Genomic DNA, 12322 nt, shown 5'->3' on the forward strand with positions numbered 1-12322 from the left:
GTCAAGACACGGCTGGGGCAGCGGCCTCCTGCTTGCCGCCCCGCAGCTCTGGTGCTGAGTTCTCAAACTCAACAACAGTTCCGATGCACTCTGGCCCCCACCTCCTTGGCTCTGGCGTGGTGGCAGGGTCAACCAGATCAGTGGGCGGGCTCTGGAGTCACTGCCAGTACCTGGATTAAGGTGCCTTTCCCACCTGGGCCTCTGTATTTCCAACTTCACCGCCTCTGAGATGGGCTACAACCTTCATCTTCTAGTAATGCTGGAGGCACTTGTCTGCCTACACGGGGTACAGGCATGTGTGTGTTCAGTCCCTCTTCCCTCAGAACCACACCCCTAGGGGCCACTGAAGCCACCTTGGCCAGCACAGCTGAGTGACCAGGGTTGACGATATTTTCTCTCTCGAGACTCTAGAGTTCAGGTGCAGCACTGGGGAGCTGAGTGAGCGGGGCTGGCACTGTCGCGCGTCAGTCTGGGGTTAGGGGAGGCCACAGTCTGCCGTGTGGACCGACTCGTGAATTTGAGAAAGCCAGCCTGCAGCCAAGGGACGGGGCGAGACAGGCCCGTGTGGAGAAATGAAGGGTCAGGAAGAGTCTGGACACCCACTGAGGCTCCGAGTGAGCCCCGGGGGAGGCCAGCTGTCCTGGGATCCCTGACGCACCCCCATCCTTATTTTTACAAATGTTCCCCTTCAGCTCAAGGGAGCTGCGTGGGCTTCTGCTGGGGGCAGGTGAAGGGGCTTCAGGACCCAGCTCACACCCAGTGCGTGGTGGGTTCTGGGCCCCATCCTCTCCTACCTCTGTGGTTGCTGCACTGAGCCGGCCTGGCTGCAGGAACATCACGGAGTGGACTCCAGGGCAGGTGGCCCAGATGTCTGGTTCTGTCTAGTTGAGACTGTCCCTTGGGCAAGTCCCTGCCCCCCTTTGGGCCTCAGTTTCCCACTCTGGAATATAGGAAGCCTGGTCTAAAAATATCCAAGATCCGCCCTGGCCAGGGAGCTCAGTTGGTCAGAGCATCATCCCAATATGCCAGGGTCGTGGGTTCAATCCCTGGTCACAGCACATACAAGAAGCAACTAATGAATGCATAATTAAGTAGAACAACAAATCAATGTTTCTCTCTTTCTTCCCCTTCCTCTAAAATCAATTTTTAAAAAATTTCCGAGATCCCTTTTAATCCTCATCTTTAGAGACTATTTATTGACAACCACAAAGAACTCAGAGGAAAATGGCTTTCATTTAGATTATTTTTCAAAAAATTGAACTTTTCTCCACCATGCCTCATTAGCTGTTTTAATAAACTGCTCGTATCCAGAAAGTGGAAATAATCCAAATTTCCATCAACCAATGAATAATTATTCAGCTACACCAAAGAGTGAGGCACTGACACACGCTACAACATGGGTGAACCTTGCAAACACTGTGCTAAGCAGCAGCAGCCGCCAATCACAAAAGGCTGTTGGCCGGCTGATCCCACGTATACGAAATGCCCAGAATAGACAAATCCAAAGAGGCAGGCAGTCAAGTCGAGGCTGCCAGGAGAAGGGGTTGGGGGTTGGGAGTAACGGCTCATGGGTTAGAGGGATTCCTCTGGGGGTGGGGGAAATTTTCTAAAATTGATTTATACTGATGGCTACACAACTCTGCGAACACCCCGCTTTGTGAACGCCCCTCAATTGCACACCTTAAAGGTGCGACTTCATGGTCAGTGAACTGTGTCTCAATAAAGCTGTCACATTAAACAATAAAACCCCTCAGCCAATGTTTCTTCTCACTGGACTGTGAAGTAACACTTCTGAGCGCTACTGGGACCGATTCACAAGGGCAGGTCCTTGAAATCCTGCCCTTGGCTTATGAGACAGTCCACCAAATGCGCGGTTTCTCTGATGGCCCCTGAGATGGGGGCAAGAGCAAGGTCATTTCCACCACGAAGGCTGTGTGTCTCTGGGGGCCTGGCGCCGGGTCTGGAATGTCGTACACACGTGAGTCCACAGCACCTGCAGTTTCTCCAGTCTCGGGCCCCTCCCCACCCCCACTGCTGAGGGGCTAAGAGGAAAGACCAGGCGTGTGGAGTTTTCCAGAGTTCCATTCGTGCAGTACCACCTCACTGGGTTTAGAGACACGGAACTGACCTTTCTTGTCCCAGGCAGATGCTTTGGGCAGCTGAGGAAGATGAGGGGGGGTAAGGAGAATAAGCCCTAAAAGCTCTGAAATCCGCAGGCCGCCTGAGCTGAGCTTTATCACAGTAAAGGAAGACAAGATTTAGGGGTGCCACCCAAGGCCTGACAAGAGCACGTTAGGTTCCAAGGACCCATAATTGGACTCAGTCCAACACGGCTTACCCAATGCAGACAGACATCTGCGCCCAAGCCACCACACAGACAAGCACTTCCTCGTGGGCTTCAGAGGGAAGGAGCCGGAGGCATCGGTTGGTGGGGGACAGTGTTGCCCCGTAGGCATGTCTGGGGTCAGAATGTCAGCGCACAAACCCCAGCGCTGCCCCTTCCTCCTGTGTGACCCTGGGCAACCAAGCCTCCCTGTGCCTGAGTTTCTTCAGCTGGGAAATGGGGAAATAATAATAGTACCCACCTTCTAGGGCATCGGGAGAACTCAGTGAGTCAATATTTACCTGCAAAGCACCCTGCCTGGTCCATAGTAAATTCACAGTAAGTTTTACCTCCTGTTACTGTTCAAGAACCTCCAGGGGCCTGAACTTCAGTAAAACACACATTTACCCCAGGTCCTCCAGTGAGGTGGGCTGAACTGTACTGTAGGGCCAGAGCACACATGTATAGCTAAGGCCATTTGTCCCCTATGTGACCACTAGGGTCATTTGCCCTGTGACTTCCCAGAGGCTTGTGGTCCGGGACTCTGACTGGACCAGTTCGTGACGGCATTCACAGCTCGGAAGCTCGGGGTGGAAGAGAGGCTGCCCGCGTGATGCCTGTGTGACTCGGGAAGTCTCACGGCCTCCGGAGCCTCAGCTTCCCTCTGTAAAACACAGATAAATGAGAGCGGCCACCTCGCAAGGCAGCGGCAAAGATGAAACGAAAGTGCACCTGAAAGCAGCAGGCACTCCACTCTGTCCCTTCCCATCCCTGCTTCTCGAGTCCCTGAGGGAAGGGGAAGAGGAAGTGACTTGTGGTTTCCAGGGCAACACCTGGAAACACATCCGCAGGGACACAAAGGGAGTTTTCCGCAGGGACAAACAGGGGCCAGCTCCTGGCTCTGAGCTGGGGGAATGCCCTGCAGGCTCTGGCTTGAGGAGGGCGGTGGGACAGCTGCAACAGGAAGTCCTGGCCATCAGGAAGGGCAGAGTTCCCCCGCACAGGGACTCTAGGGCATGAAGACCCCGGGGCTATCTGGTCCGTGCAAGCCCCCAGCATTCTGACAGGCAGGTCGCCCCAGGGAGCTAGATCTGGTTCCTGCTCCTCTGAGGAGGCCAGATCCCAGGGCAAGGGGAGGGAGAGGATGGCCCTGGCGTCCACATCCCCCAATCCCACCAAAGCCAACTCCAAGGAAATGGACATGAGTGATCCTCACACGTGCCCACCTTACTTTACAGAACAACAGCTGCCAAGGGCACATCCCTTCGCAGGTTCCCCGTAGAGCCCTAGACTGCGAGCAGCCTCAGGACCAGGATTCAGATGAGGCGGCTAGTGAGTGGATGGTGGTGGCTGCGGCCCCATCAGGCTTCGCCACTGTAAAATGAGGGGGAGGCTCTGCCGCCCACCTCCTGCAGAACCCACGGAATGGCAGCTCCTCTTGGGGCCCACCCCGGGCGAGCTCGGCCGGTTCCTGGACCATGCCGTGGCACACAGGGACCTCCCTGGCATCTGGTGGCCGAGACTCAGATCCCCCCAGCCTTCTGGTCAGCAGGGAGGGGCTCTTGAGGGCCCTGAACCCCTGTGCGGGGCCCCTCTGTAACCTCGGTGAGAAGACAGATGTCGTTTTCTGGGGCTCCCCTCCCCGTGAAAGAAGCTGCAGGTGCTGCTGACAGGAGCAGCATTCCTAACCTGGCGGGGTCCCGGGAACACCCGGAGAAGGTTTGAAAATGCTGACTCCCAGGCCCCACACCAGGCTCCTGGTTTTGGTCTTGGAACCTGGTCCTGGGCGTGGGGAAGAGCCCCTGGGCCAGCACAGCCTGAGGGCCCTGCACCCCCAGAACTCACCGGGCATGGAGAAGGGGGACAGGAAGGCGGTCTCGACGGGCTCTGGCTCTGGGGGCGGCGGCGGGGGCGGGGGCTGCTGTTCCTGCTCCCGCTGAGGGTCGTCTGGGTTCTCCACGGGGACGTTCCCGTTTTTGATGTTTTCGTGCCTCCCGTTTTGCAGCGGCTTCCTGCCCACACCGTTCGCTGAGTTGATCAGCCTCTGCCTCTGTGTGGACGGGGGGCAAGGCAAACAGACGGATGTGTGACAGTATTATACTGTCCCTTAACACACACACAGCCCTCGGAGGTTTCTAGAACACGCGCTCAGAGATCGGTCTGCCTGTAAATGACCCAAGGACCGTGCAATTCATCTAAGTTTGCTCAGCTCCTTTTGGGCTGATACGAGCAAGCCCTTGGGGGATGGTCGGAGGCCTGGCCTCCTCTTCTTAGTGCCAACCTGACAACCCAGCCCGTGACACTGGATGACAGTGATTATTCTGGCTCTCCCAGTGGACATTCACAAGCCCCCTGAAAATAGTCACAGGAGAGACCTTGGATGGACTTTTAAATTAAAAATTATTTAAGTATGCAATGCAAAAGTGTACTTACATTAAGTGTATAGCTCAGTGATGTTTTATACCAAGATGATCAACATTTCCAGCCCCTCATAAGACTCCCTCAGGCACTTTCTTAGTCTATGTGTTCCCTCTCTCCAAAACTGACCAAAGTAAACACTACTCTGACTTTTAGAAACATAAATTACTTTTTCCTGAACGTGACCTTCATATAAATGCATTCAGATTGCATGTACTACTTTAGGTCTGGCTTCTTTCAATGTCCGTAAGAGCCATCCATGTTGTTGCATAATTCAGCAGTCTGTTGCTTTTCATGGCTGTATAGTATTCCCCTGTAGAAATAACCTGCAGTGTATTGTTTGCCTGCTGATGGGCATTTGGGGTGTTTCCCTATTTTGGTTATTAAGAAGAATGCTGCTATGAACATTTGTGTATGTGCCTTTAAGTGAACAGAGCACTCATTTCTCTTTATTTAAAAGTGGAATTGGTAGGTCATAAGGTAGGTGCATGTTGAACCATTTTACTCTTGTACCAGTAAAGGTTAGAATTTCAGTTGCTTCCCATCCTGTCAACAATTGATATTGTCAGTCATTTAAATTTTAGCCATTCTGGTGGGCATGTGGTAGTATCTGATCATGGTTTGAATTTGTATTTCCCTGACAACCAGTGATGTCAAGCATCTTATTGGGTTACTGGCCATGTGGATAGCCTCTGCTGTCCAGGTCTTCTGCCATGTCCAATGCATGTGCTCTCAACCAACCTGCCCCTTCTGTCCACCAGCTCATACTAGCTACTGACAAAGGCTGGCCCTTCCCACCCAAGCAGGAGTTAATCTTCCTCACCAAGTCTGTGGAATTCTACTAATCCAGGGAACGGCAGAGGCCATATTTGAAGAAATCAACAGGTTTCTACTTTCCCAAGAATCAGCTCACCTTACCTGGCTCTCATACAAGGTATTCACAGAACAGCCTTAGGCTCCGTGAGTATTGATCATCACACAACGGACATACATCCCTCCCAAGGACTTCAGCAGGAAACCAAGAGTCAGTGACCGTGTCCAAGGCGACACTCTGTAACGGTGTGCCCAACACCTAGCCTTGTGTTTAGTAGAAGTAAGAAAAGGGTAATTATTCTTAAATTGGAAGCATGTTATTCCTTTAAAAGAAACAGGAGCTGACCACTACACTGTCTTTGTGTAAGTCTTATGTGGGGACTCCTAAACCGTGAAGTCTAGGATGGAAATCCAAAATATTTTCCCTATACTTACCCCACCAAGAAGAGCAAAGTGATTTACCCCTTAGACTTTGACATGGAGGCACGATACTTTGCTCCCTGAGTAGGGTTAAATAAACAGGTCATCCTTGCAGAAAAAGAAAAAGAAAAAAACCCCAGCTGTGCAAAGACTGAATTGCAATGTTGGGGGCATGACTTAATAGCACCATGGATGGTAGTGGGGGGGGGTGGCGGGGGTGGGTCATAACTCTAACTTAATAGGAATAAAGAGAAAACTGTATCTGAAAAAATGTCTAAAGCTATATGAGGCTGTATTAGGAGAGGCATAGATTACAACGCAAGGGAGGTGCCGGGTCCACATGAAGAGAGAGACAACCCGGAAAGTTCCCACGGGAGAGTGACTAGATAGGGAATTCTGGAACCCTGTCGTGCCAGGAAGGTGGGGGGTTCCAAGAATGTCTAGATTCAAGGAGAAGATCAGGGGTGGCGATTGCTGCCTAATGTTCAGAGGAGGCTGCCACGTGGTAGAGGCAGTAACATCCGACTCGGGCAGGGGCTGGCTATCACAGAGGGAGTAGAGATACAGAAGGAGGAGCGCAGGGGAGGTGAGGTGGACTGCCCCCCAGGAGTCTGTCTAGGCTCAGATTTAGGTCCAAATTCCTATTCTGCCCACTTATTTCAACTCTCTCATAGATCAGTAGGAAATACCTTCCTCTCCCCCAGAAAGTCATTAAGAGGACTCATGCCATAACACAGGTAAAACATCCAGGACCTGCCCAGCACACAGTAGGTGCTCAGAAAACGACAGCTACTTCTGCCAGCTCAAAATGACTGGCATCCAGCTGTGAGCCGAAGAGCAGTGTGGGGAGGAGCAGGTGGGTGAGCGGGTGAGATCGTTCCCAAGGAGGGAGAGAACTGCTGTCGCCTGGACAACTGATCACTGTGGCTGGGGGTGAGGACAGTCAAGTCTGGTAGGTGCAACCCTGGAGGGAGGGAGAAACAGAGCCCCTTCCACGCCTCTCCCAGCCCCGTGGCCAAGCACCCGCCCCATGCAATTTCTCTTTGATGATGAACAAATGCGGGCATCGCCCCACTGGCATGTCTACTGTGGATTCGTTGTAGCTTTGCAAACTTTTCTGTAACATTGGGGAATTAAAGGGCTGAAGAGGAAATGAGACCCAAGGGTCTGAAGAAACCACCTTGAAACTAGACATCTGGGGGGCTTCACACTCCCCCCTTCCCCTTCCAGGATGAGTTTCCCCAAAGACACCGCTCAGCCTCCGGGCTCCCCCTTTCTGTTGTGCCAAGAAACTGAGTTGGAAGCGTCCCTCCCAACACCGGCACACAGAGAAACTGAGACCCAGGGAGACTGAGTTAATGTCTAACGTGAGATGAAAACTCAGGATTTCCTCCCCAGTCCCAGCACGGTGGAAAATGAGGTTTTCCCAGCAGCTTAAAACATTTGGCGGCCTGGCAGCCAGCGTGTCACTGGCTCATCGAAACCCCATCATTTCACCTCCCTGGTTGTGTGTGCCATGAAAATACACTATAAACCCAGACCCCCAGAGTCTTAGGAGTTGCTCAAACCTCCCTTCCACCCCCAACACCAGTGGGTACAATTATCATGCTCATAAAAAGTGGCTGGAATTCAGCAAGATTTCACTGCCTGAAATTTGACTGATTTGCACCAAATGAAATGATTCAGGATGATTGAAAGCTTTCTTCATACACCTTCCACAGAGAGGGCACATTGCATAAGAAATCAAAGTAAAACTTCAAAATACAGAAACCGGAGCACCGTGCACTCCACCTTTGCATGTAACTGACATGCTGACTACGGATTATTCCCTGAGTTTCGAGTTCTCTGGTAACTACCTGGGTCTGAGGATAGAGACCTAAAACTCCAATATGCAGCAAGATGGGAACAGTTGGTAAGCAATAAGCTGTGAGCTTTGCTACATTGTTTGTACAATAAATATCACACTTAGAACTTGTTTCAAACGAGAGAGAGATGAGGGGCAAAATCCAAGCAAGACCACGAGGGTGCCGAGTGAAAAGAAGCCCCCAGCCATGACCTATGTCTCGGCTTCCCACCCCCCCCAGTCGTTCTATCCATAGAGAACAGGTGTGTGCTCATCCTCCCCCTCCCCCTCATTCCCTAGATAACATTTTAAAGACTGGCCTTTCTCCAATTAGTTTTACTCTAGTGCCTGACAAAACACTCAGTGAAACATCTTGGCATCGTGTCCGATGCTGCCTGCCTTAAAATCGCCCCCCATTGGATCATTTGCTGTTTGCGATGCTATTCGGGCTTCCCTCCTAATGGGAGAGCGGTGCCCAAGGCCAGCCTGGCAGAGCTCGCTCTGGTGGTCCAGCCCCAGGAAGCGTCCGACAAGCCAGGGCCTCCTCAAAGTACCCAAGTCCCTCTGAGGCCACACGTTCTCCTGGTCCTTTAAGCAGACCTACCTCATTGATTATGATCCTGCTGGCCATCCGCAGTCGGGTCCTGGGCCCGAACTTGTTGGTGATCATTATGCGTAAGCCCGCCTCCGGGAAGCTGAACTTGGGAGGGCTGGAGCTCATGACCTCGTCCACCATCACCACCGGGTTTTTGCCGTACTGGGGCTCCTCCTTCACTGTATGGAGCACAACGCCATGATTAATGCCGACGTCCCCCTGGGGGCGCCACCTAAGTGCTGGGGCAGCTGACTGCCTGCCACTCTGCTGCAGACTTCTCCGGCTGAGGTCTCGGCAGCTGGGGGACACCTGGGAGGTTGGCTTCATCTCCTCCCACTAGTCAAGAGGCCATTGGCTGTGAACCACCTGCCGACTTGAAGAATGAGACACAGCCCCATGGCCCCCCCCCCCCATTACAGGCCCACTCAGGGGCAGTCCCTCGACATGCAACCCTGCTGCCAGTCAGCAGCCCCTCTCTTCTGGGGCCCAGTCTTGGCTAACTGCAAGGATCTTTTAGTTCCTCCTCTGAGCCTCACTGGGCAGCCCACCCGTGACTGTGAAGGGACCTTGCTTTCTCCTGATTACAGAGGCTCCAAGGGTCCCCTGGAGTGGAACATGCCGAAAAGCACAAGAAACCACCTGCTCTGTCTGAAGGGACCATCTACACCCAGCACAGAAGGCTCCTTCTAGCTTTACCCTTCGTGACACAGGCAGTGAGAACGAAGGCTGGGTTCATGGGCCCTGGACGAGGCGGCTGAGCCCGGGAGGGCAGCCCGCTTGCTGAGTCTGCACGGGGAGCTGCTGGCCGAGCCCAGTGTCTCTGGTAAGCCTGGCACCTGCCAGCAGGGAGGCCGCTGCCTCTGACCCTATACGTCTCCTCCGGAGGCTGAGGAACAAACCCCCCGAGGCCCCAGCCCTCTTCCCCACTACCCTCCCGAACACGCTCAGGGCAGGAGTCCTGGAGGATCTGACCTCTAACCCAGAGTCCCAGAGGGCCCCAGTGACAGAACCAGTCGTGAACACGGCACACAGAAGCAGGTGGAACACCCTCCAAGGGGCTGCCAAAGCAGATATGCCCATCCCTCTGCACTGGCCTCCAGCTCCCAGTGTGTGTCCTTCCCGGGTAACAGGGTAACCAGGAGTAGCCAGGGCGAACCCCCGTAAGAGTTAATGGCACGGACATGAACAAATGCACACCAGACGCGCACCCTTACCCAACAGGCAGCAAGGCTCAGCAGACAGGAGGCGGGCGGGTTAGAAACAGAGCCAGGAGGACCATGCATTTGTCGGAGATGGACACGAACCTCCGGCGAGGCGTGTGCTGGGCTCGTGGTGTTTTATTTTTTTTCCCCAATGCATGTGTTATCGCTTGGATGAAAGCAGATTACTTACAATTTAGAAGAGGAGAAGAGTTAAGGAGACAAAGGCCAAGAGAGGTCGCCAGAGATGATTAGTGTGCGGTGGATGCTGAGAGTCTGGGGCAGCGCTCCTGGCGGTGGCCGAGATGCCGCGGGGTTATTTGAAGGGGGTGTTAGTCGAGGGGCTGCTGCCACAGGGCCTTCAGTGCTTGGGGCCTCTGGCCTTCAGGACGGCCCCTCTCCTGGCTGACTTCCCTGGCTCGGTCCCACTCTGAGGAGCAGGGGCCCCTGTGCCCACCGCCCCTCCACACTGCAGGAAAGCCTGGATCCCTCCCTACTCTGGACCCCCAGCCTGTCTCAGGGGGAGGTGGAAACCAGTAGGACAGCTGCCTGCGGACAGCCGGGCTCAGAGTGAGGGAGCCTGCAGAGTGTCAAGGCAAGACACAGGATACCTGGCACCCTGGGCACCCTGTCCTGGTGCCGCCCGCCAAGTGTCAGTGCAGGGTGGCGTTCCGAGATAAGGGTGGCTGCTCAGAAGGGAACTCAATTACAGAGTGGCTCCCGGCAGTTTAGCTTGAGGCAGGCATTGCCACCTTATTTCCTGCTGCAAGCCAAAGCTGGGGCCGGGGCAGGATGGGAAGGTCCCACAGTAACCCAGCCAGTGGTCAGGCGGCCCTGGCTGCCAGGCTACATGAAAATCCACCTGAAACCAGCGATAAGAGGCTGGACTCCCTGCAGCGGCGGGACATGGGGGCGCCTCCCTGCCTCCATCCTGGGGACCTTGCTCTATTGTGCTCTGCTTTCCCGAGAAGAATTAAGGTATGATGTGAAAAATGTGTACAAATTAAAAAAAAATCCAGGGCCTGGGGATGGGCCTCCTCCATCAGACACTCAGGCAGTACAAAGCTCTCAGGGCCGGCACCCAAGGTAGTGGGCATTTTCTGCCGGCCTGAGCAGACTCACCACTTGGGACTCTGTCCTCTGCCATCGAGGTTCCTGGGGCCCCAGGAACACTATGTCCAGGACAGAAACCAGCCTGTCCCGAGAGGCTGTGTGGGGACCTCGGGGTCATTGTCTGTGTGGCTAAAATCCGAAATAGCAGCCACGCCTTCCCTGCCCTTCTGAGGCGGCTGTCCTAGAAACGGCTCCCCTGGGGAAGGGCAGGACTGGGGCCCGGCCCGGCCCCGCAGCCACCTTGCTCTGTGCCCAAAGCTGAGACTCTGGCAGCCAGGCTGTGGCCTTGACCACCCTGGGACCCGCAGCCCAGCAGGCTTCTTATTCACTCACCGCTGAGACGGGACAGCATGCATTTCCCCGTGGTGCACACAGGAGGCAGTGCCTAGCTGGACCCCCCTGCCCAGGGAAGACTGGGAGGGGGCCAAGGAGTATAGATTCTGGCCCCACCTCCCAGACACAGGCAAACAGGCTCTGCTGAGCCCGCCTGGTCCCACCACTGATGTTAGCCTGAAACAGGGACCGGCTTGCTCAGGGTCGTCGGGAGCACAGGGTAGAAAAGACCCCCCAGGCGGCCGGCGCCCACCTCTCAACTTCACCGACACCATGGGTGGAACCCAGGATTCTTCCTGTCTGAATTAGAGGAACCTGTTCAGGCCTTCCCTCTGGGCTCAGGTGAGGAGAGAACAGATTCTCCCTCCTTCCTGGCAGCCACCCCACAGAGGGGATCACCTGGTATCCGGCTAGACCGAGACAAGGTTTTTAAAGCAGCAAGTGGTCAGGCCTAGATGGTCAGGAGAACCTGACAGAGGGGCCGGGCGCTGGCTCCAGGGGCCCAGGGCCCCCACACAGGGGCCACAGAGAAGCTGCAGAGGTCAGGCTGCAGCCCAGGGCCAGACTCCTGGGCGGCTCTGGGGATTCCTGCGCAGTCTGTGCCCGCCTGTCCTGGCCTCGCTCTTCCTCTGGGCAGTGAGCCAGAGGTCTCTCTGGAACAGAGGCCTCCAAACTGAGCCTGGCACTTGAGAAACCACAGGGGCACCCCGGCCTGCTCTGTTACCCCCAGCCCTCAGCTTCCTGTCACTGGCCTTCTACAAGGGACAGACTTGTAATTTGCTGCCTCTCAGAAAAGCCACGCAGGCCTGAGTCTCTGCCAATGCAGCTCAGGGAAATCCCCAGGGACGTGGCTGTTGGCAATTTCTTCATCTACACAAACACCTCCCACTCTGAGTCCTTCCTCATCTAGGGTCCTGTGACCAAAGGAAAGAGTGACAATTTAGACAGTGTGCGCATGTGTGTGTGCGTGCAGGAACGAGAAGGGGACAGTGGTTTTGGGAACACGGTCCGGCCACTCCTGTCTGCTCAGCCTTACCTCGCCCCAGCAACGGCACGGAGGGGTCGTCAGAGCTACTATCACAGTAATCATTACCGTCCTCCAGCTCACTGTTGACCGTGTTGCCATTTGCAACGGTCTTTTGTTTGATTGTGAAAAAGGCCTGCATCTTCACATTGTACCTGAAAGTGAAGGCAGGGGCGGGGTCAGAGCTGCGGGAGAGACCAGGCAGGGGCCTCCCCCTCTGCTCACACCCCTCACACATGCG

At 54.7% G+C, this 12322-nt stretch overlaps 1 protein-coding gene across 2 annotated transcripts in view; it reads right to left on the reverse strand.

Annotated features, from left to right (window-relative positions):
* SLC24A4 (solute carrier family 24 member 4) overlaps positions 1-12322 on the reverse strand; it is a 126900-nt gene that overhangs the window by 25836 nt on the left and 88742 nt on the right. The window contains exons 10-12 of one of the 2 annotated variants that reach the window (XM_037130255.2): positions 12151-12236; positions 8422-8591; positions 4169-4373 (exon numbers count right to left, since the gene is read on the reverse strand). In XM_037130255.2, coding sequence (XP_036986150.1) covers positions 4169-4373; positions 8422-8591; positions 12151-12236 — 461 coding nt within the window. Of the gene's footprint in view, positions 1-4168; positions 4374-8421; positions 8592-12093; positions 12237-12322 lie in introns of both variants that reach the window. The other variant, XM_037130254.2, reaches the window with a different exon arrangement.

Source organism: Artibeus jamaicensis, unplaced genomic scaffold, assembly GCF_021234435.1.
Source record: "Artibeus jamaicensis isolate MK-2021 breed Jamaican fruit bat unplaced genomic scaffold, CSHL_Jam_final contig_444, whole genome shotgun sequence".
NCBI lineage: Eukaryota > Metazoa > Chordata > Mammalia > Chiroptera > Phyllostomidae > Artibeus > Artibeus jamaicensis.